At 46.3% G+C, this 23,882-nt stretch overlaps 1 protein-coding gene across 1 annotated transcript in view; it reads right to left on the bottom strand.

Annotated features, from left to right (window-relative positions):
* Positions 1–23,882, bottom strand: part of IBTK (inhibitor of Bruton tyrosine kinase) — a 732,550-nt gene that overhangs the window by 206,276 nt on the left and 502,392 nt on the right. The window contains exons 24-25 of the mRNA XM_086926550.1: positions 15,228–15,376; positions 2,373–2,536 (exon numbers count right to left, since the gene is read on the bottom strand). Coding sequence (XP_086782676.1) covers positions 2,373–2,536; positions 15,228–15,376 — 313 coding nt within the window. The remainder of the gene's footprint in view (positions 1–2,372; positions 2,537–15,227; positions 15,377–23,882) is intronic.

The following is a 23,882-nucleotide window of genomic DNA, read 5'->3' on the forward strand; positions in this document are numbered from 1 at the left end:
ATACATCCACAAAGGTATGCACCTGTTACAACGCATTTTTTACTCCGCACTACCACTACAACGCAGGCATTACAACGCATACCGTTACAACGCATTGCGCTGGGGGGCGCTCTAGGATAAGAGGTAAGTTTAATTTACTATCCAACACCTTCCCTAGGGTCCACGGGGACTGGAGTTAGAATAGTAAATTATACTTACCACTATCCAGCACCCCAAAGCGCTATGCGTTGTAGCGGTATGCGTTGTAAATACCGCGTTGTAATGGTACGCGGAGTAAAAGTATGCGTTGTAACGACATACATCCCCAACAAATGGTAAGCAAGGGGCAGGATTCCAAGCCCTTTTTACATACAATAGTGTCTCGCCAGCGAGACACATGCTCGACCCTAAAAAGACAGTAAAAAAGTGACTGGGGATAACTCTCGCCAGATCTGCACTGACTGGTGAGGAAATAAAAGGACGTACGTCTGCGTGCTGGGGTGGCGCCTATATAGGCACTGTGCACGTCACTTCTAACACAGACGACACCATGCAGAGCTGAACAACTCCACCTAGAGGGCATGCATGGGTACTGCTCATGAAACAATTTCAGTTCCAGTCAGATGCCTGATGAAAATTCTAAGTTAAGGAACCAGTGCCTAAAAGTCTCTATCAGATGCCTTGGTCTCTGCTTGGGAAGGACAGCATGGAACTGCACTCTGAGAAGGAGTCAGGTGTGACTTTGGCATATTGATATTGATCATGCAATGATATTAAGAGACTCGCCATAGTCTGGAGGTGGGGGAACGACTGTCAGGGGTGAGCCCACCTTCAGCAGACAGCCATTAGGGGAAGACTGAGCTCCTGACCTACAAATATGTGTTGCGCCCATCGCTATCATTTTCATGAACACCGAGGGGCATTGCTGAGGCCAAAAAGGAGCACAGCAAACTGAAAATGCTGTTGCCCTGCTGTGAATCACAGATAATGCCTGTGGCCCTGCAAGACAGATATGTGAAAATAAGCACCCTGCTATTGCAATGCTACCAGCCACTTTCAAGTGTGAAGGGCAGACAAGACCTTAGCCAAGATGATCATCTTGAACTAGTACCTCTGCAGAAAGGCATTGTGAAGGTTAAGGTCTAGTATGTAAGAGAGGCCCCTGTCTTTAAGCCAGAAAGCATCTTGAGTAACAGTCATTTCCCACTTTTGATGCTCCCATCCGCTCTATGGCGCTTTGGCCAGAAGGGCCTGCAGTTCCTACGGTAATACCGACAGATGGTCCTCTGCCAGCCATCCTGAGGATGGTGAAAGGAGTGGTGGGGTGTAAAAAAATGGAAGGGCACAACACTGACAGACAATTTGCACTGGTTTGGGATGATTGCTGCGTGTCTGGAAGGACACATTAAAGAGGCTCTACAGTTGTAACAGCTGATGGGGCTGGGTATTGGTCTGCTCACTACTCCTTTCCATGCTGTATGTGCGTGACGTGGCCTCATCCACAAAATGGCTGTAGGGTCTGCTGGGCTGACTGTATGGGTGAGTGGTCGCAGTACAAGGAAGTCCCTACCATAACCCCGGACGGGGTCAAACTGCTGGTGAGGCTGACACATTGGAACAGACGGTTCAAAGAGTGTGCTGCGACCTTGCTGTATATTAAGCACTTGAGGGATATATCTGCCTTCTCGCAATAGAGGCGAGCACCATCGAAGGGTATGAGTGCCAATTTCCAGACCAAGGAAATGGGTAGTATCTAACGCACACCAAATTGTGAATATTGCCGCATACCAGCCATCCTGAATGGCTTGTGCAAGCGTGTCGCCCAAGTCCTCCAGTTCAGCAGGTTGTACCCGAGTGAAAGGGTCTCAAAAGCATTAGTATATCAACCCATTAGGAGCAGCTGGCACTCTGCTCACTTTGTTAAAGAAAAAAAAAGTATTTGGTAGAGTCTGCAGTTTAGAGGGAGCTCAGAGTGTGAGTCTGAAAGGGATCAAAAAAGTAAACTGATGCCAGTGAGCATAGTGGTACCTTATACAAGCCTGTGGTATTGCATCCAGAAGTGATACATGGGTATGGCTGGAGCCTTATGGTATGCTACGGAGCCACTTGGAGGCACTGGCAATCACATCTGTGTGAATTTAAGCATTCAGTTTGGTGCCTAGGGATATTAAAAAAGCAAGGAAGCTGTGGGAGGAAGTATCCAAATAAATCCAACTATTAAATGAAATCTTAGTGATAATGCTCATCCCTTGAGACACAGTTACATAAAACAGTTAGAATTTATTTTTTACGTAATAAAGAATATGTTATTTCTTTAATATATTTAAATGCTTTACTCATAGCATTATTGTGTTTGTAAGCAAAACAATGGCAGAATATGAAAATACAAATACCTGAATGAGGAGGCTATCCAACTACCGGAGTTTAGAGATCCACTTTGGTTACCAGGTACAGACAGCGGGGTAGATTGTTTAGTTGCTGGTGTCTTTACGTATAGTTTCAGTTCCAAATTAGGATTTTCATTTTGGGGACTCAAGACACAAACTTTGCCTTTAATCTGCATGGGTAAATACAATATGCAAATTATTCAAACAATTTAGAATGCAATGGAGTCGATAAAGCACATGTAATAAGAGTCACAAAAGGTTTACAATTTCATCCTACCAGTGATATTTAAGACTTACAGCCAAATACAATTCCATCATTAAAACAAACAGCGAAAAAGCAACTCTCTTGGCTGGACTGTATGAATGTGATTAATTTGCTTTTACAGAGGTCAGACTAAAGAAGCACAGTATGGCCATGGTTTCAGCACATGTGCATACACATCTCCCTCCCCGAGTGATGTGCACTGCATAAAAGATTGTGTTGTATTGAGTGTTTGCGGTTTACCCTACCATTCAAGAGGACCATGAAGGCCTCCACAATGGTGGGGAGAGTGACAGACTCGCTACACTTTTATGACTCCTTTAAGGGCAGAGATACACTTTGATTACCATCATCAGCAAGATCATCTGGGACATCTCCCAAAGGGCACGCTGGGAGGGATGCACATTATGCGTATGCCACAACAAAGGAATTGCACTCTTAGCATGTACCTACAGGAAATTTCTGTCCTTGCAGAGATTATTGATTATAAAAGGTGCAGTCACTGGGCCATGGTATTGATTCATTTACAAAGAACTATTCACAAGTAATGCTCTTTGTACTGCATGAGTAGCAACTTTTTGCCTGATCATGGGTATGACAGAAGGGGCACACAGAAATGTGGGCTCCTTATGTCACACAAAATTGCTCCAGGACAAAAAATATGAGTGACAACGCCTCTTACATTCTCAGAGAAAATCCATTAAAGGGAAATGGATTTGTTATGCTTTATTAGGAAACTGATATTTATAAAAAAGCTGGTTCTGGGCATTTCTTACTGGTTACTACAGAGCAGCAGAGTTTGTATATGAGCCAATTACTCTAGCTTCCTGAAACAAGTTTAGTCTGATCCTGTCCCATTGCTTGAGATCAGTGGCTTCCTGAGGGCATGTATCCATGCTTAATCCAGGTGAAGGTTTGTAGATTAATGATGTGTGCTGTCACCAAGAAAAGGGATCTGCTGGGCATGAAATGGGGTATTCTTATGAATATCCTGACTCTTTACAGAACACCCCTTGTGCACAGCATTGACAGCTTTGGTCTAATTCTCACACTCACAGGGAGCCAGTGTTACTCTTCCAAGGTGGGTGTGTTTTAAGGTCCTGCATCCAGGAATCAGGCACATTCTGGTCATCTAATTTTCAACCCTCTTTAAGGCTATCAATACGATTCTATGGGTGCACCCCATGAGCAGATGATGCTACAGAAATCTAAGAACCCCATCTCCAGTGCTTGTTGTTAACTCTACCCAGTGGTTAGTAAAGTGGAGTGGAATCATCATTTAGCACCTCCCTCCTCAGGTAGACATTGATAGACCTCAAGGTGCTACTACAAGGGCATCCCAACCCCCTACTACCTAGCAAAATTGTAGAACTTGAAGAAATCTAACAACTTTAGGGTAATCTGAAATAATAGTTGATTCAGATACTGCCAGCCACGAATCAGCCTATTAAAAGTGGGCCAAACAGTATTGCAAAGCATCACATCTCCCTGGATGAAGGTCATCAGGCACTTCTGATGCTCCATAATTCTCTGCAGCCCCTCAGCGGATTATATTTTGCTTGGAGGACTGAAAGACCAAACAGAAATATCAGGAAAAGTAATAAAATTGATCATATCGTTCCTTCAAGGATAGGATAGGATAGGAATGTGTAGAGCGCGCTAAACCAGGAATGTGTCAAGGAGCTAGGCGGAACAAAGGGGAAGCAAGCATTCACCACCTACAAGGAGAAAAGCCAGGTCTTTAAGATCCTCTTAAAGGATGCAAGTGAGTTTGCTGTGCTGATAGAAAGAGGCAAAGTGTTCCAGAGTCTGGCGGCCGCCACAAAAAATGAGCGGCCACCCCACCTGGAGCGACGAAATCTAGGCAAGACAAGCTTCTTCTGAGTGGAGGACCTCAAGGTTCTGCCCCGGGTGTACCAGTGGATAAGGTTTCAAGGTGAGATGATCCAGTGCCATGCATGGCCTTGTACACCAAAGTCAGAGCCTTAAAGGTAATGCTCTTCCTGATCGGAAGCCAATGCAAGGCACAGATTCCTTCTCTGATGGACTGATGTTTGGGGATGTTCAGTATAAGTCCTACCGTAACATTTTGCACTACCTGCAGCTTGTTCAGGGAGCCTTTGCTGACATTGAGGTATAATGCATTGCAATAATCAAGGCGAGAAGTGACTAGGGCAATGATAGTGGGCCAATGAAGATCTGAGGGAATGTATGGCAGCACTTTCTTAAGAATATTAAGAATATGGAAACAGGTTCTAACTGTGCGATTCACCTTGGCATCGAAAGACAGGCCCTTATCAAGGTAACTCCTAGGTTTTTGGCAGCTGTCACTGGGACCGGAAGAGGGCCACAGATTTCAGGCCACCAGGCGGCAGACCAGATTGAGGGCCAAAAACCAAAACTTCGGTTTTCTCCGTATTAAGTTTAAGAGAGTTGTCCTTCATCCAGCGTATTATGCTGGTCATACATATGTTAAACCTTTGAGCAACCAGCTGCAAATCATCAGAGATGGATATAATGATTTGCGTGTCATCCGCATAGGAGAGGACCTGGAAGCCTAAAGATTTCCCCAGTGAGGCCAAGGGGGTCACATAAAGATTGGAAAGAGTGGGGCTAAGTGCAGAGCCCTAGGGGACCCCACAAGAAAGACTGAAGGACTTGGCTTTGAACCCACTGTAACTGACTACATTGGTTCTGTCGTGCATAAAAGAGGGGAGGAGCTTTAAGGCCTTCCCACTGACACCAACATCCTGCAGTTACTGAAACATGCAAACTAGGGAAATGATGTCAAACGCCGCTTTTGAGGTCCAGCAGGATCAACACCGCTGATCCGCCCTGATCGAATGCATGTGGATACAGTTGGAGGCTGCAACCAAGGCGGATTCAGTGCTGTGCCCTGCCCGAAACCCGTTCTGGGAGCTATCCAAGATGTTGTGTGTTTCAATGAATTTCATGAGTTCAATATTAATACATTTTTCGAGCATTTTGGCAGGGGCGGGGAGAAGGGAAATATGCCTGTAGTTTTTCAGCTCTGAAGGGTCAGCATTAGGCTTCTTAAGGAGGGGTGAGACCGTGGCCTTCCTTTCAGATGTTTGGATAGGGTCCGGATAGAAGAATGTTATTAAAAACTTTGCACAGGAACTCAGCTTTAAGTTTGGGCGCAAGTTTAAGTGTGGAAACCCTACAAGGATCAATAGGAGACTCGGACTAGAGGCCAAGTAGGAGATCCTTAGTGCAAGAGACTGTGATAGCTGGAAACAGTGCCAAGCTAGGCGTACCAGGTAGGTGTGTCAAAGCGCAATCTGTGGCAGGCTTGCTATCCTCGGAAAGGGAGAACTTATGAAAAGTTTTCAAGACTTTCTCCTGAAAGTAGTGGGCCGCGCTCACCTTTCTGCCGAGACGCCGTGAGGGGAACGGCTGACTCTGGGCCATTTCTTCGGGGTCCCTTGCTGCACCGGCGGCCGCAGCGCCGTGAGGGGAACGGCTTGTTGGTTGACCGCGGCCCCGTGAGGGGAGCAGCGTCGCGGCTCCGCTGCCGCCGCCTACAGCTCCCGGGTGGCCTTGCGGGAGCGGCGTCGCCACCGCGCCGGCGCCAGCCCTCGGGGCGCGCCCGCGCCCAGGCTTTGCGGGACGCGCTCACCTTTCTGTTGGGACGCCGTGAGGGGAGCGGCTGACTCTGGGCCATTTCTTCGGGGTCCCTTGCTGCACCGGCGGCCGCAGCGCCGTGGGGGGAGCGGCTTGTTGGTTGGCCGCAGCCCCGTGGGGGGAACAGCATCGCGGCTCCACTACCGCCGCCTACAACTCCCAGGTAACCTTACGGGAGCAACGTCACCACCGCGCCGGCGCCAGCCCTCAAAGCGCGTCCGCACCCACGCATCGCGGGACGCGCGCGGGCGGCGCCGGGCGAAGCCCGGGCAAAGGGCGGGCCCTCTTAGGCCCGAGGAGGCCCGAGGAGCCTGGCCTGTGCCAGACACTCTGCTCGACTGTGAGTAGCCAAAGGACACCGAGACTTCATAACTGTAAGTTGGCTAAATCCTTGCCGTAACACACCGTTGTGATCCCGTAAGACCTTGATGTACTGAGATTGGTACCGGTAACTGGCCGTAACCTCCTCCTGCTTTACAGTGGGATATTTATTGGCCTTGCCATGAACCACCCAGAGACCAGAAGCATGGCAGCTGCTGGGGTAAAGAAATTGACTGGTACCTTAGACGATTTTATTGTGCGTACACATGCCCTCATTGATGAAGGGATCATACTGATGGACAGAAGGGTGTCCCAAGATTTAGCCATGGCAAAGCGTTCCTCTTTGGGCTATATTGCACAAGCTTGCACTCCTAATGGTCCATCTGCTCCAAACACACTTGTAATGGTACACAAGGACGGGGGATGTGACATACCAGCCTCCCAGGAAGGCCTGGAGGCGACATCTAATCTCTTCCTATTGGTGGTAAATGGCACGGCTGTAAACGAGAATGAAACTACAGTTAGTACCTTAATTGAAAGGGGCAGGAAAGAGGGGGCTATCCCTAAACAAAAGAGTAATAAACAAAAGCCCACTAAAACAACTACTCGAAAAGGGAAAAAAGCCCAGACTGGTAAAAACCACGACCCAACTCTGTTGGATCCGGTTCCTCTGAACATGAGCACCAACTTAGATGCCCAGACTCATATCGAGGACATCACGGGTGGGCCCCAGGCAAGTGTGGCCATAACACTAAGTCTGCCAGATGAAACTGTCTTGGATAGTAGTTTGGAGGGGATTTTGGAACTAAGTGGGGTAGTTGATAATCAAGCCAGAGGGAGTGAGGACAGTAATAGCCTAGTCATGGTTAATAATAACATCTTTGAAATGTTAAAAATCCTCTTAGAACCGATTGAGGTTAGGCTACGATGTCTGGAAACAATACTGAATAATATCCACAAAGATATTAGTGCCCCTAGCTTCAATTTAAACAATAAAGTTCCACAAAAAAAAACGATTACGAATAGACCATCCATAGCTGCTAAAAGCATCGCTACCACTAATCCACCTCCAAACCCCACCACTAATCCACCTCCAAACCCCACCACTAATCTACCTCCAAAACCCACCACTAATCTACCTCCAAAACCCATACCAACATCTAAAAACCCAACCACAACCGACAAAGTAGCGCCACTCATACAAACTCCCAAATTACAACAGGACAAAGATAACGCAGAAAAGAGGGAGTCGCGCAGAAACATACATCTACCTCCAGAAGCCTCACCATACGTTGTGGTCCTTACCGGAGTCCCTCAACCAGATACCAAATCAAATGAAAATAACGGGGGACTTGTAAATAAAACAATACATTGGCTTAATGATAACTACCCTCTCCCCCCAGCCTTCAAAAGTAACATTCTGATGGTTGAAAGGGCTCCTTGGGTGGGGTACAATAAAAAAAAAGGACACACGGTGATTGCGTGGTGATAACATTTGAGAACCCACGCACTGCTGAATTCATCACAACGAGGCCTCCAAGAAATTATGGTCTGTCCATTGTGGCTAGGGCATTATCCTATTTCTACCCTGAGGGTGAACACCCGGATAATAGGTGGAGTTGGACCAGGGATAATCGACACCATGGTGGTAATAATGGTCAGGCTTTTGATAATAACTACCATAATACACAGTGGAATGGGAGGCATGATGATGGCTGGAACATTGTGAAATACAAAGGGAGGCCTCCTTACTTTCGCCCACAAGGTTATGACCCAGGATGGGCAGGCAATCTGCAATTTCCTCCGATTTTTCCATGTTACAACCGGTTTGATTGTTTGGAAGCGGTGGATTGACTCCCCAAGATCAAGGAAGATGCCCGGATGTCTAATAAACCTGTGGACTTGGGTCTTACAAGTTGTTTGGGGTCTGAGGAAACCCCAGAAACTCAAGTGGGGGATGAGATCATACAAGGGAGCGAGGTCGGACAACTAGATGACATTATAGACATTCTACCCGCAGCAAAAGATTATTGCAAGGTGGTCTTTTGGAACGTGGCAGGGTTAAAACAGAAGATTACCAATCCAACCTGGGACGAGGCCATTACCGACGTGGGAATTTTAGCCCTTCAAGAAACTTGGGCCACCACGCCGATACATCTTAATGGCTATAAAGCTTACTTTACCCCCGCGGTGGGTGGAGTACATGGAAGACCTAAGGGAGGGTTGACTGTATACATATCCAATCTTCTAGTTTATGATACAATTTCCTTTTCCCCTGGATCCAGTTACTATCAAAAAATAGTGATAGACACAAGGAAGGGTCCAAAGATGGTTCTCTTTAATTTTTATAATAACTGTTCAGGTAGCATGATTAAGGACGTACTTGCTACACTAACTTCAGATATGCAATACGAACTTGATACGAGTAAAAGGGGCGAAGTTATGTTATTATGGGGGGGTGATTTTAATTGCACTCTTTGCAAAAAGGGCCAAAAGGGTATCTGCGGTTTAATGCTGGAACAAGATGTCAACCTGACGCATTTTGAACATACCCTAGTAGGTGACTCATTAAACAAGATGATTTTTAATTTTAATTTTGGGTTTTCAAATGAATTAGCACATCATCCAACGACATTTGCTCCAACCTTTGTTGGGCGGGGGCCTCATCTATTATTGATTTTAGTTTATGTACACAAAGCTCTGCGAGTAGAATGATTAGTGCGAAAATCATGGACTTACCACTGAGTGACCACCTGCCACAGGTATTAAAAATGGAGAATTTATTTGTTGTAACCGATACTAGAGAATGTCCCAACCAAATAGTTGAGGACGTGAAGTTGGGCACCCAAAATGGTTATAACCTTAAATGGAGTAGAGTGGTTCCGGATGATTTTTTGCTTAAAATATTGAGTAAATGCATGAGTAGTTTTTCGATCTGTTTAGATGAATATGCAGAGAGCAGCGAAATAATAACCCATTTTAATATCATCTCTAGTACAATTAAGGAAGCACTGTGGGTTGCCAGGAAAATTTCCCTAAAGTCCAATAGGAAATGGTTTGATAGAGAGTGCACTAAAGCCTTAACAAAGCTTAGACACACAATTCATAAAAGACCACGGGATGTAATCCTAATTAGAATTGCAAGGAGGGATTATAATGCAGCATTGAAGGACAGGAAGGCCTCGATAAAAAGGGAAGCTTGGGACAATTTATGTGCGGCATCACAATCAAAAGATCCGGCTGCTTTTTGGAGGGTTATTAACACCCCCCTCCTACACGAACAAAAAGCACGCATGGAAATCGCCGTTTCAGAAGATGAGTGGGTGGCTCACTTTTCCTCCCTTTATAAGGTTGTGGAACTAACCCCTGAAATAGGCCAGGACACAGGGTCGCTAAATTTAGATACATCTAGAACCCTGGTTGTAACCCTTCCTGAAGTTATTGCGAGCCTGAAGGCGACTAAGGGGGGCAAGGCGGCTGGACCAGACGGCATACCAGCTGACCTCTATAAGGCTAACATCGAACTATGGGGGCCACTGCTAGTTCAGCTCTTCAATGCCGCTTTGGCAAATAGTCCAATTCCTACTTGGTTCACATCGGTAATAGTCCCAATTTTTAAAAAAGGGGATAGGCTAAGTTGTACTTGCTATAGGCCAATTTCCTTATTGGACTCCTCCATAAAAATTTTGGGGAGAGTGATTTTAGCTAAATTGCAAAGCTGGGCTGAGGATGATGGGGTGTTAAGCGATTTTCAATTTGGGTTCCAGAAGGGTCTAGGGACCATAGAGCAAGGTTTGAATCTTTTCACCTTGCAACAGAAGTATATAAAGGTCAAAAAACAACGTCTATACCTCACATTTGTTGATTTATCATCAGCTTTTGACTGTGTGTCACACACTAAATTATGGTCAATTATGGCCGAATTGGGGGTAGACAATGCCATCATATGCTTTTTGAGAGACTTATATTCCAGGGCCACCGCAAGTGTCAGATATGGGAATAATGGTGAATGCAGCAGACAATTTGAGATTGGTCGGGGTGTGCGCCAAGGGTGCGTCCTAGCCCCATTTTTATTTTTGTTATATATAAATGGAATGGAGAAGCACCTCGTGCATGAGGGCAGGGACATGCCTATGGTGGGAGGTAGGCCTGTCCCTGCACTGATGTACGCTGATGATGCTGTCTTGATGGCACGCACCCCAATGGCTTTACAAACTTTGGTCACATCCTTTAATAGTTTTATGCTTGGTTTAGATCTGAAAATCAATTGTTCTAAAACTTTGTCTATGTACTGTGGGTCAAGAACAAGCAAGCATCTGAAGCCAATTTTTATAAACTCCAATCCCTTAGAAAGGACCCCCACCTTCCCATATCTGGGGATATTGTTTCATGAAAGCGGCTCATGGACTACTGCAATCCATGCTAGATCTTTGTTATTTTCTAAGACTATTATGGCCCTAAAATGCTTTATGAAAAAACTAGGGAAAAAACCCATAAAGGAGATTTTAACTGTTTATAATGCGACTTGTATATCTGTAGTCACCTATGGTGCAGGATTATGGGGTTACTCAAATATTAGCTCAATTCAAACCATGGAAAATAAGTTTTTATGTCACATTCTGTCCGTGCCCGAAAGTACTGCAACAATGATATGCCATGCTGAATTGGGAACACCTTACGTTACTGACATTATTAAAATTCAGCCAATCCTACTTTGGCATAGGGTTTGGACAAATGATGAATGTGTTGTTAACCGGGCTATTTTAAAGGACATTTTAGCATTGGACAACATCAATGACTTTAAATGGATATGCTACGTCAGAAACTTTCTTGAAAAATTAAGTTGCCCCCAATACTTTGAGGACCCACAATCAATGGAATACATATCTAGAAGAGACCTGAAAAATCTGTGTATGGCGTACCTCAGGGAAAAGAGACATATAGAGGAGGCGAGAAAAAAGACTGTTTCTGCCCACCAGGACATTTTATGCGGAGAGAAATTGCAGCCATATTTATCATTGTATATGTCCAATCATGAACGCTTCCTTTTGACCCGATTTAGATTTAATATTGTTTTTAGGACATTATCGTTCCCCGTGATGAATTGTTGGTCGAGGGATCTATGTCTTTGTCCATGTGATGATGTATCCCAACAATCCGATATACATATATTATTTTTCTGTAAATTTTATACTCTCTTCCGAAAGAAACTTATCATCCCTATCCTCAAAGACTTAAATGTATATAGATGTCGCCTAGCGTTTTTAGAGTGCCAGAAAATGGAAACTGTTAAAATCAGTTTTTAAGTGTCGTAAATCAATTCAAATCGATTAATTTTCTATATTGTACACATGAACTTTATTTTGTTGTCTTCTTTTTTCTGTGATTTTTAAAATGTTTACTTGACCCCTTGTAAATTGTACCTTTCATGCTACTTTTATGGTTATTTTGCTTTTATAACCGAATAAAGTACTTTTGAATCTAGTGGGCTATGTCATCACAGAAGTCTTGGGTAGGAATCAGGAGTGGTGCTCCTGGGTGTTCAGTAATTTTTCGGATGACTTTGAAGAGCGTGCTAGATGAATTATCGGCTGACCTAATCTGGTCAGTAAAATATTGGGATTTCGCCTGGAAGATGGCACGCATATAGTCCTTCAGCAAGGATCTCTGTATCACTTTTTCCTGAAGGCAAGGGGCCGCCCGCCACCTCCATTATTGCCAATGACAGAGCTGTCCAAGAGTCCTAATTTCATCTGAGAACCACGGGGCTGAGGGTTTGGCTCTCTTAGTAATACAGCATAGGACAGGAGCGACAGTGTCCAAAGCGTTGGTAATCCAGTCACGGAAACCCTATGCCATTGTAGGATAAGCTGTGGGGCTACTGGCTGGGGTTAAGGTCAGAGCCTCCTTACAGTCCGTGGCTGTGACCTTATGTATTCTTCTAATAATATATTGTTGGGGGGTACATTAGACGTGACCTTAGAGAGAGAGAGGGAAAGGTGACATCAAACTCAACCAGCCCTTGGTCAACCCAGCTAAGAGGCAGGACAGCCTTGATACTAAGATTACTGTGGTTGACAAAAATGCCGTCCAGGATGTGGCCGGCCATGTGGGTGGGGAAGTGAATAAGTTGCTCAAAGCCAATGGAATTCATGAGGTTGAGAAAGTGTACAGAATCAGTGTCCAGGTTACATTCAAGATGGAAATTGAAATCCCCAAGAATTGTATATTGTGCCATGATAGCAAAAGGTTCTAGAGTCTGGCCCCATGTACAAAGAAAATTAGCCCTGGACCCCGGAGGTTGAAAACCAGAAGGCCAGAGAATTTGCAGTACTCTCCAGATTTATTACCGGAGATGGCCGCTTCTAGAAGCGAACCGGGGCTCCCACCAGCAGGTTGAGGGTGCAGTTGAGAAAGTCTCTAGCCACAAGGGCTGCTGGGTCGGTCATGTCTATGGATAGTGTAGCATGGGGGAACAGCATCGGCTAGGTCGGGCCAGAGTGTTCCTTAGCCCAGGTTTCGGTGATCTCAGTCAACAAATTAAGATTGAGTCAGCTAAACCATAAACTTTACGGGGTTTCAGAAGAAAAATGTGCTCCGTGGGGGTTCACCTTCACCCATTCTATTTAACATTTTTATGTGCCCACTTGTACATAGAATGTATATTCACTGTCTGCAATTACAGATGCATGTTGATCACACTAAGTTCTATCTATGCCTGGAAAATAATTCAGGTAGCCAAGGTATTATCAATAATCCGTGGTTCATGTTTTTTACTGTGTAAAAGAAAACTACAACTGCACAAGCGTTAGAGTAAAGAACCAAAAATAGGAAGCTTGAAGAGCAGGAAAGGGAAATGTAAGAAAAGAGAAAGGTAAGAAATGGAAAATGAGAGGGAATTAGAGAGAGAGGGGATAGCTCTAGAGAAAGAACAATTTAGGATGACAACAGAGACAGGTATATCTGGGGAAAACAACTCCACTCCAAACTCTTCAGGAGTTCTTACCAAGGTTTCAAAAAGAGCCAGTGGACATTTTGTAGAAGGACAAGATATTTTGGAATGGTTTGTGAGCTGTGAAATTACTTCTGAGGCTCAGGCTTAGGATGAGATGTCTACTGCAGCAAATCTCACAAGTCAGTTACCTGTGTAAGGAACAGCAGTCACTGGAAGGATGCATGCAGCTGACAAAATTGTGTAGGGGTGATGAAGGAAGCTCTGATTAGGTTTGGTCAGAAGTTAACTCAATACCTGCTACGGTTTATGGACAATAAGCAGACAGATGGTGTACTATTTGAGACTTGGTTTCACTGAGTACTTTGTGATTGGAATGAGTAATGCAGAGATATCGAGGCTAAGAATGTTCATGCTCTGAATTAGTTGATGGTTAAAAGCAACTCATGAAAGAGCGCTCAACCTCACGTTGGCAATATCTGTCATATCTCACAGAGTTGGAACCAAAGAAATATGCAGTGTTGGCTGACAAGTGATTAACAGGATTAACAAAGGACTGGAGAAGCTTAGCCCCGTCTAAGGGGGAAGAAAAACTTCACAGACTTCTCCTGAAGAGTCAGCCTGATCGGAGGGCAGATGCTCATGCCCAAGAGTTCGGGATACCACACTCTCCTTGCCATTAGGCTGATTTGGACTCGGTCATTCTTGATCTTCTTCAGAACTCAGGGTAGGAGAGGTATCAGGTGGAAGGTGTACTGGTGTCAATGGTTCCACTCTAAGGGGAGACGCCTCAGAAATTCAAAATTGCAAAAGTGAGAACACTGCACATTCTCAGTGGCAAATAGATGGTGTAAAGGTTCTCCCCATTTATGAAAGGGATCTTGCACCACCTCTGGTTGTGCCATTTGTGATTCGCTAGACAATGCCAGCTGAGTTTGTATGCTCTGCTCTAAATGTCAGGGAGTGAACCATCTGGAATATCCCCTATGTTCCAGCCATTTTCAGAGACTTAATGATGCCCGACACAAGGTCCACTGCCCCATCTCTCCGTTTGTGGCTTCTCTCCCATACTTTACTATAGCAGTCTCACAGAGCGAGTAGTGCATGTGCGCTGCCTCTAGGCTCGACCTAAAAAAAGAGGCACAGTTATCAGATTGTGTCTGGGCAGTTTTTCATTAAAGTTTAGAATGACCTGCAACACCTATTACTTTCTTTGAATAACTATGGTTGAATTATGCTTGTGAAAGGACATGGCATACTCTGTGTCAGTTTTTCTCTACAGCAAGCAACAATAACAGGAACAATGTCACTGAGACTGTTTTTCAGCTTTATTGCCCTGCCTCGTCACATCCAATGTGTTCTCACCTTGATGTAAGACTGATACTCAAGAGCACCACAAAAGCAGAGGTGAAGATTTTTAAAATTGTCCGAATCCACTATGAAGACTGAATATGGTTCATGATGAGGAGCCAGCGGAAATAAGTATCCATTAGAAACACATGTATGAGCCTTATTTACAACTAACACACTTTGCAGATCTATTTTAACCTCATTATCGTCAACATCTCGTTAATAGGTTTCCAGTTGTATCAGACTTGTTATTTAATCATTTCTGTTTTACTTTAAAAAATGAAAAAGCATATTGATAATAGACATGTAAATAAAAATGAAAATATCAGACCTCCATTTTATCATGGTAAACTGTGCTTAGAAAGTTAGGTGACTGCAAGTCTCTGGGGCTTGCGGCTCCAGCACAGCTGCCTTCAGAATCAGAAGTCTGTAATTCTTGAAGTGACTCTTCTGAAAAGTTTTTATCCAAATCCATCAAACCTAATACGTAAACAATAAACATTAAATGATATATGCAGGAAACAAAAAAAAAACAGCTTGAATTTGAAAGACTGACTACACAAGGAGACTTAGTGTTGGAAATCTGTCATTTCTTTTTCTGCACCTCAATAGAAGACATTAATTTGTAATTATGTTTCTACGACACTTAACGGCTGACACAAACTTAAGTATGCTCGGCATGCCAATACATCTGGATTATTTTATAGGTTAACATGCATCTTTTTTGATTGGCGAGTTTGTGTGTAAGGTCGTACGGATAGGTGTGTTCATCAATGAACCAGCAGTTGGATGTATGTGTGTAACTATGTGCATTGATAATGGGTAAGAGTTGGGTGAATGGATGGGCATTGAATGAATTAATTATTTAATAAATGGGTTCAGGGATTGAGAGCTGAATGAAGGGGTGAGTACAGGAAGCCAGCTTTTTAAGGCTAAGTGCCAATGTAAGGGCACACCAAACAAAGTACAGACGACCCTTATTGATTTACACCCAAGAAGGAAATCAAAAAACTATTTAGAAAAAATGAAACACCAAGATCATCAGAATCAGGTAGTAACTTTTTGAAATATACATTTTTACAGTAATAGAAAATATTTGAATAACCGTTTTGAGGCCTGCTCCTTGAACACTGTACCTCAGTGATTCTGAAGTCCCTCGTCAGCAGGTCAGCTTTGGCATCAGTAGTGCCCAGGCTGGACACACAACTAGCCTTGGATGTGGCAAATGCTCAGGTACCCAGGATATTGGTGCTGGAAGGCTCCTGGTGGGCCTGGTTCTCCCAACTTGGCACAGGGACAAATCTGACCTCCTGGAGCAGTCAAGACTTCTTACTGGTGAGCGGCACCCTCGGTGGGCCAGATGGAGAGCAAGTCAAAGTACCGGGCAAGTGCAGTCAGTGCCTGCAGCGGCCTCCGCCCTAAGGGAGATGCTGCTTGGTTGTTGAAGGTGGAACAGTCCTCCAGGGAGTTGGGGAGGCTGTTCAGCTTTTGGACGAGTCGATGTTTATGATTTTCGTGGTGCAAGCAACCAGGCAGGGCTTTAAGTTAATTTTGGAGCAGGACCTCTGCTCTCATGACTTTGGCTCTTTTTTGTCCTTCCTTCAGTTCCTAGTAGACTAATCTGAGTTCCTGGTGTCAGGAGCACCTCTAAATACTGAATTTAGGGGCAATTAAGAGAGTGTAGGCTAGTAGCCAATGGGCTACTTTCCCCCGGGATTACAACACCCTGATATGACCACTTCCTGTGGAGAGTGGGCATAACCCTGACCCAGAGTTCCTAGTTTCACCAAAATCAATATGGTGAAACCCTTCCTCAACTGTCCTCTTCAGGTGGCCTACCTTAGGGGTGTGCCCAACCAATGTTCTTGCCTGCTCTGGCGCCAAATGGTCCTCAGGGAAGGGGGTAGCGTTCACCAGAACTGGGTGAAAACCAGAGTCACATATCCATGGCAGCAGTGACTTAGAAGCCTCTGGCCCTGATATGCTAAATCACTAGCCATCCTGCTGAAGGAGGTGTGAACATCTCCCTCCAGAGCAAGCATTGCTTCTAGTCTCTGAGAGCACAGGTTCTCACCTCCAGGGGGTCAGAAACTCGCCTGTGGTGGCAGGCAGGACTATACCAGTCAGCCAGCACACTAGAGGCCTTGTAGGTTTCAGTACATCTAAGGTGCCCTCTGGATGCATGTCTTTCTAAATCCAATACTTGAATCAGTACATATTTATCAAGACAAGATGTTTTATACCAAACACCATAGGTTTCAGTGAAGCCATCATGTAGCTGGGACACTCATAAATGACCGTGCCCAGTACAAACCTTTAAGATGGCTTCCCTGATTACTTGCAATATCTAGTAATCGAACTAGACATCCCCGGGGCATATCTGCTCATGTAGGTATGGCCTCAATTGTAATATAATGCACCTTGCCTTAGGGCTCTAAGGACTGCTGTAGGGGTGACTTACATATAGTACATGCACTGTCTTTGAGAATGGTACACAGTCAATGTGTCATGTTGTGCTTTCAAAACATGGCTTGAACCATCTCATGCAGCCTGTCATGTCAGTCTGTGTGCAGTATTTGTGGGGGTCCCTTTGGGTGGCTTAATACATGCTGCAGCCCACAGGGACCTTCTTTAATATTCCTGTCCAGAGTACCATAGTTAATATTTATCAGAGGCTAACCAGGGTGCTTAAGTCTTTGCCAATTGGGTTACAACTGAACAAGTGTCTTGTTTTTATGAGAAGAGCTCTGGCACTGTGGCCTGGTTAGCAGGGTACCAGTGCACTTACCAATCAACATCAGTACCAGTAAGCAAAAAGTAGGGGTGACTATGTCAAAAAGGGCACTCTCTTGCAGTGAGCGAGTGGAAGTTTGGATGCAGAGAGGCTATATTAATCTATTTGCAGAATAAAGCCTCCGACATCAACAGTGATGAGGTAAAAAAAGCCATGAATTAAATATATTATGGCAGTGCAATTACTACACCAGATTGCTCACCACTGTGCCAAAAGTTCCTCCAATGTGTCAAGCGTTATCACCATTATCAGAGTTCAAGCATTTCACAGGAGTGGACACCATTGTTCAAACAATAGATAGAATAGTCTTTCTAATGTATACTCGCTCTACCTGCAGATTCTCACCAGCCCAGTCTCCCTACTCCTGTCTAAATGAAGCCAATTTTTTACAAAATTCAACTTCTTATGTAATTTATCTTATCCTACGATTCAGGAATAATTAGTAATGAAACACATCTAAAAATGCGTTAAGAATTGTTGAGGAGTGAATGGGCAAATCCAAACATTTGTTTAGGATTAATGATATTGGGGTAAATATGAACTTGCGTAATGGTGGCAGTTGCTGACATAATGTAGCTATTCCACTCCTGGTATCCACTACTGTGAAATGCTTGAACTAGGATGATCTTGATGATGCTTGACAGATTTGAGGCACTAAGTGATCACTAGAATACAGAAGACCAGCAGACCTAACAGGTACAGAATCATCAGTACTGTAAAACAAGCACCTGGCTGAAACATCAGAATCGTGTTAAAATCGTCCAGAATCCTTTTTAAAGGACAGAAGGCTCAGAGTAGAGTAGTATCCAGTATTGCCCCTGTGAACTGGAGGTGCTGTGAGGGCTCTAGGTGAGACTTGGGTCGAAAGATTGAAAATCGCAGGTTGAACAACAGCAAAGTCATCTTTTGCAAGTGGAATGACACCAGTTGCTGCAAACCGGCATTTATCAGCCAGTTGTCGAGGTGCATACAGGGATCTTAGCCTTGGAGTACCTGAGGAAAAAACTGTCTTGTCTACTCCCTCTTATTTCTAAGACTATCTGGGGATGTGTGGGGATCGTCCCCAGATTTAGGTTTAAATTTGGATGAAGCCTGAATCACCAAGCTCTCAGGAGAGAGATGAAGAGAAAGAAAGGCTAGATCATTTGGAGCGGACTCTGTCTTCATGCAATAGCCTTGTTCATCACAGGTGTAATGGTAGGGCATGACCAGGGTACCTTCAGTATCGCGATAAGTGCTGCATTCAAGGGAGTTGAGGTGTGAAGTACATCATTTAAAATGTTAGCACAATGTTCTACTGAGGAAAAGGGAAGTTCAAGGGTCTGTGCCACTTTCTTTAAGGCTATATGAAAATAATCTACTTCTGAGGGAGCAGGTCCAGGAGTTGGATCAAAATCTATTTCCGGAGATGTGTCAGTGGCTTAATGTTAAAAGGTTTCTATAGGAACCTTTATCTATTTGACTGCTGGCCTGCTCTTGATCAGAGTTTGAGCCAAACAGTTCATTAATACAGTCCCAATAAACACAGAGGGTATATTATTCTTCCTCTAGAAACCTTTGTATTTCCCTTCTTGACCCAACTCTTGACTGGGAGTAGAGGGGGTGGTAATATTATTTAGGGCACATGTGCCGGGGTCACAATAAGTATCAGTCCCAGCATCCGTTTAGGTGCTAGAATAGTAGCCGAAAGGCAGCTCCTGAATAGTAGCAGAAAGGCAGCTCCTGAATACTACCTATCGGCGAACACAAAGCCAATGGACTTGTTGTCAGAAGGGAGCTGAATGGAGCCTCAAACGGACCAGTAGAGTCAAGTGGCACACCAGATAGGATAACTGTCCTTTGAAATATATCAACCATTGTGTAGAGAAAGGACTCCGGATCCGTTCCAGATGAAAGAAACTCAGGGTTAGCTGGTGTCAGTACTGAGAAAGGTGGCGGCAGAGGGGTTATCAAAGTCGCAGGCGGAGTTGGCGAAGCCTGTAAAAACAGTCCCACTAGCTGTGGCTCCAGCAAAGACTGGGGCTAGGACGAAGTTACAGGAGGAGTATTACCCTAGGATTCCAAAACTCTTGGACAAGAAGAATTTTTCTGGAGCCAAGGCACCAGAGACTATTACTGTGTGAATCCCTAATGCAGATTTGTGCATCACATTTTAGACAGGGATTAGACAGGGATTGAAACCTGACTTTTTTATGAGACAACATTATCAGCTGCACGGCGCCAAATCTCTTTCCTCATGTAAAGTGAACAGAGAAGTTCCAGACTCATGCTGAAAGGCAGGGAAAAAGAATAACTGGAATTGAAGTGGATGCTTTATGGCTCCAGTGAGACATCACTGACTTACCTTCTGTCATCAAAATGGAGTACACGCCACCTAACAGCGCTAGTGAGCGATAGCAAATTCTCCAGATCCAAATGAAAAAGTCTAGGATAAGACGAAACATGTGTCGGCAAGTTCGTGTGCTGGGAATTTTTGAAAAAGAATAAAAAGAGAATGAAAATAAACAGATGATTTCTTTTGACTATCTGTAATTTCTGTATACCTGGTGTCCCAATAGATTGTCTTCACGAATTTGTGTATAGAATCACATTAGAGCTTGGAACCCGTGTATTACCTATCGCACAACTTACTACTTGTGTATCGATATATCTGTAAGAGACATTAGTTAGTGATTGATTCCTTACCTTAGAATATCCCCAGGCGTCAGACTGGATCAGGAAACTTTTGCGTAAGTACCCTTGCGCGTCGGTAGGCGTCGTCTGCGGCTCCGCGTCCGGCGTCGTGGGTGCCGTGATGACGTCGTCGGAGTACTTCGACGCCGCCTCCGCGTGCTGATGTCAGTTCTTAGACACAGCTTTTCCGCGCCAGAAGCGCAGAGCCATGCCAAAAACCAACACTGGTGCCATGAAACTAGGGCCCTGAAAGGAAATGACCTTAACCCTAGATATCGGCTCGCAGAACGGGGAGGATGGGTGGGTCGGTAAGGAATCGATCACTAACTAATGTCTCTTACAGATATATAGTTACACAAGCAGTAACTTGTGCATCTGAAAGAGACACGTTAGTGATAGATTCCTTACCTTAGAATAGATACCCCAGCAATACCATCCCCGTGGTGGTGGGTCTGTGAACCAATAATCACACCAGAAAGTCCTGGGAGGACGGAACGGCCAAAGTAGCCGTCCCTCCGGACTTGACTGTCCAGGCAATAGTGTCTTGCAAACGTGTGCAGCGAGGCCCACGAAACCGCCTGGCAAATGTCCTGCAAGGGCACACCTCGGCCCAAGGCAGTTGTAGTGGCCGTGGCTCGAGTGGAATGAGCCCTCAGCCCAACAGGGGGTTCCTTCTTAACCAAGGAGTAACATGCCTGGATGCACAAGATAATCCACCGGGAGATGGTCCGCTTGTGCACCGCTTTCCCTTTCTTAGCGCCCGCGTGTCCAACAAAGAGTTGATCATCCACCCGGAACTGTTGTGTGCGATTCAGATAAAATGAGAGCGCACGTTTTGGGTCCAGACGGTGGAGCCTCTCCTCCTCTCTCGAGGGGTGCGGAGGCGGAAAGAAGGTGGGCAACGTGATGGATTGCCCAATGTGGAAGGCCGTGACTACCTTGGGTAGGAAGGAGGGCCTTGTCCGTAACAGAACCTTGTCTGGATGGACTGAAAGGAAAGGAGGCTTACAAGATAGAGCCTGGAGCTCACTCACTCTCCTGGCAGAGGTGGTGGCGACCAGGAAGGCAGTCTTCAAAGAAAGAAGGCGAAGAGGACAGTTGTGAAGTGGCTCAAAGGGAGCGCACATCAGCAACGTAAGAACCAGGTTCAAGTCCCACTGAGGCATCACAAAGGGAACAGGAGGAAAGGTATGAGTGATGCCTTCAGGAATCGATTAACAATAGGGGACTTGAACAAAGAAGGTTGGTCAGGCAGCCTCAGAAAGGCTGAAAGAGCTGAAAGATAGCCCTTGACAGTGCCCAGAGCAGAGCCCTGCTGGGCAAGAGAGAGAAGAAAGAGGAGAACCTCAGAAAGAGGGGCATTGAGGGGATCCACAGCCTTTGCTGTGCACCATGCCACAAATCTGTTCCACCTGCAGGCGTATACCGACTTTGTGGAGAGACGCCTGGCTGCCAGAATGATGTTACAGACTTCAGGAGGCAAGTCAAATGGCCTCAACTGTCGCCGCTCAATCTCCAAGCATGGAGGTGGAGACTGGACAGGTTCGGGTGGAGGACCGTCCCCTGCTGCTGCGACAGAAGGTCCTCCTGAAGAGGCAGACGAACCGGGGGATCGACTGACATACTGAGTAGCTCGGGATACCAGTACCTTCGTGCCCAGTCCGGAGCTACAAGGATGACTCGTGCCCGGTCGTGCTTGATCTTCTTCAGCACTCTGGGCAGAAGTGGTATAGGCGGAAAGGCGTACAACAGACCGCAGCTCCACTCACGACGAAATGCGTCTCCGAGCGAGTGCCGCCTTGGAAATTCCAACGCGGAGAACTGATGACATTGCGCGTTCTCTTCGGTGGCGAGTTCAGACGCCATTCGTGATCCATCGAGCACCGTCGGCTGAGTTCGTTCAGAGAACCTGCCAGGTGTTGAACCATCAGAGTCACGCCCTGATGTTCCAGCCATTGCCAGAGGCACAGAGCCTCCTGGCAAAGGGTCCACGACCCCACCCCGCCCTGTTTGTTGCAGTACCACATAGCGGTGGTGTTGTCCGTGAACACTTGCACTACACTCCCTCGGACAGACGGGAGGAATGCCTTCAGTGCCAGACGAATCACCCGCAGCTCAAACAGGCTGATATGGACCCGGGACTCCGCCGGAGACCAGAGGCCTCTGATCTCCGCCTCTCCCAAGTGGCCTCCCCAGCCCTGGAGGGAAGCATCCGTCACAAATACGTGCTCCGGTTGGGGAAGGGAGAGGGATCTGCCGTTGACCCAATCGCGGTCCGTGAGCCACCACTGCAGCTGTCTCGCAGTGCCCTCCGAGATCAGGACATGGTTGGACAGGTTGCCCTGATGCTGGGCCCACTGAAACTTCAGGTCCCACTGCAGAGCCCGCATCCACCACCGTGCGTGATGCACCAGAAGGATGCAGGAGGCCATCAGCCCCAGAAGCCGCAGCGTCAACCTGACTGAAACTCGGGATAAAGGCCGGAAGATCGGAATCAGAGCCTGTATATCCCGAACCTGCTGTTCAGGCGGGTGAACCCGAAACTGCGCCGAGTCGAGAACCGCTCCGATGAAAAGGAGCTTCTGAGAGGGGCACAGGTGTGACTTCGGCACAGTGATGGAAAATCCCAGCTGGTGCAGGTGATCCGCCGTAGTCTGGAGGTGGCTGATGACTTTCTGGGGCGAGCCCGCCTTCAACAACCAGTCGTCTAGGTAGGGGAAGAGGGACACCCCTAACCTGCGCAGATGAGCTGCGACCACCGCCATCACCTTCGTGAACACCCGTGGGGCGCTGGTAAGGCCGAAGGGGAGCACGGTAAACTGAAAGTGCTCGTGTACTACCGTGAACCGCAGGTAACGCCGGTGGTCCGGCAGGACAGGGATGTGGAAATACGCGTCCTGCAAGTCCAACGCTACCATCCAGTCTCCTGGGTCTAGGGCAGCTAAGGCCAGAGTCACCATTTTGAACTTCTCCTTCCGGAGGAAACCGTTGACGTTCCTCCGATCCAAGATAGGGCGTAGGCCCCCTTTGCCCTTCTTGGGTACCAGAAAGTAGTGGGAATAGCAACCACGTCCTACTTCTGGCCCAGGAACGCGCTCGATGGCCCCCTTGGCCAAGAGGGCCGAAACTTCCTCCTGCAGAAGCCGCAAGTGATCCCCTGATACGCGGTGGTGTTGCGGTGGCATGGCTTGAGGAGTCGTCTCGAAGGGGAGGGAGTAGCCCCTCCGGACGATCTGCAGCACCCACCTGTCCGAAGTGACAGTGCGCCAGTGAGAGTGGTGATGGCGAACCCTGCCTCCCACTGGCGTCACATGGGCCGAGAAGCACGGACTAGGAGGCTTTAGAGGTGGATGCCGCGGGGGCAGGTGTGGACTGACTCCGCCTGGTTCCCCGACCGCCTCCGCGGCGGTTACAACGTCTGCCGCTGCGCTGGACGACAGTCTGCCGCGAGTGGCTGGTGGCACGTGTGGGGGCGCCCCTTCCCTGGCCACGAAAGGAGCGAAAGGCACCCGTTTGCTG

The sequence above is a fragment of the Lissotriton vulgaris genome, chromosome 6, assembly GCF_964263255.1.
Source record: "Lissotriton vulgaris chromosome 6, aLisVul1.2, whole genome shotgun sequence".
Classification (NCBI taxonomy): domain Eukaryota; kingdom Metazoa; phylum Chordata; class Amphibia; order Caudata; family Salamandridae; genus Lissotriton; species Lissotriton vulgaris.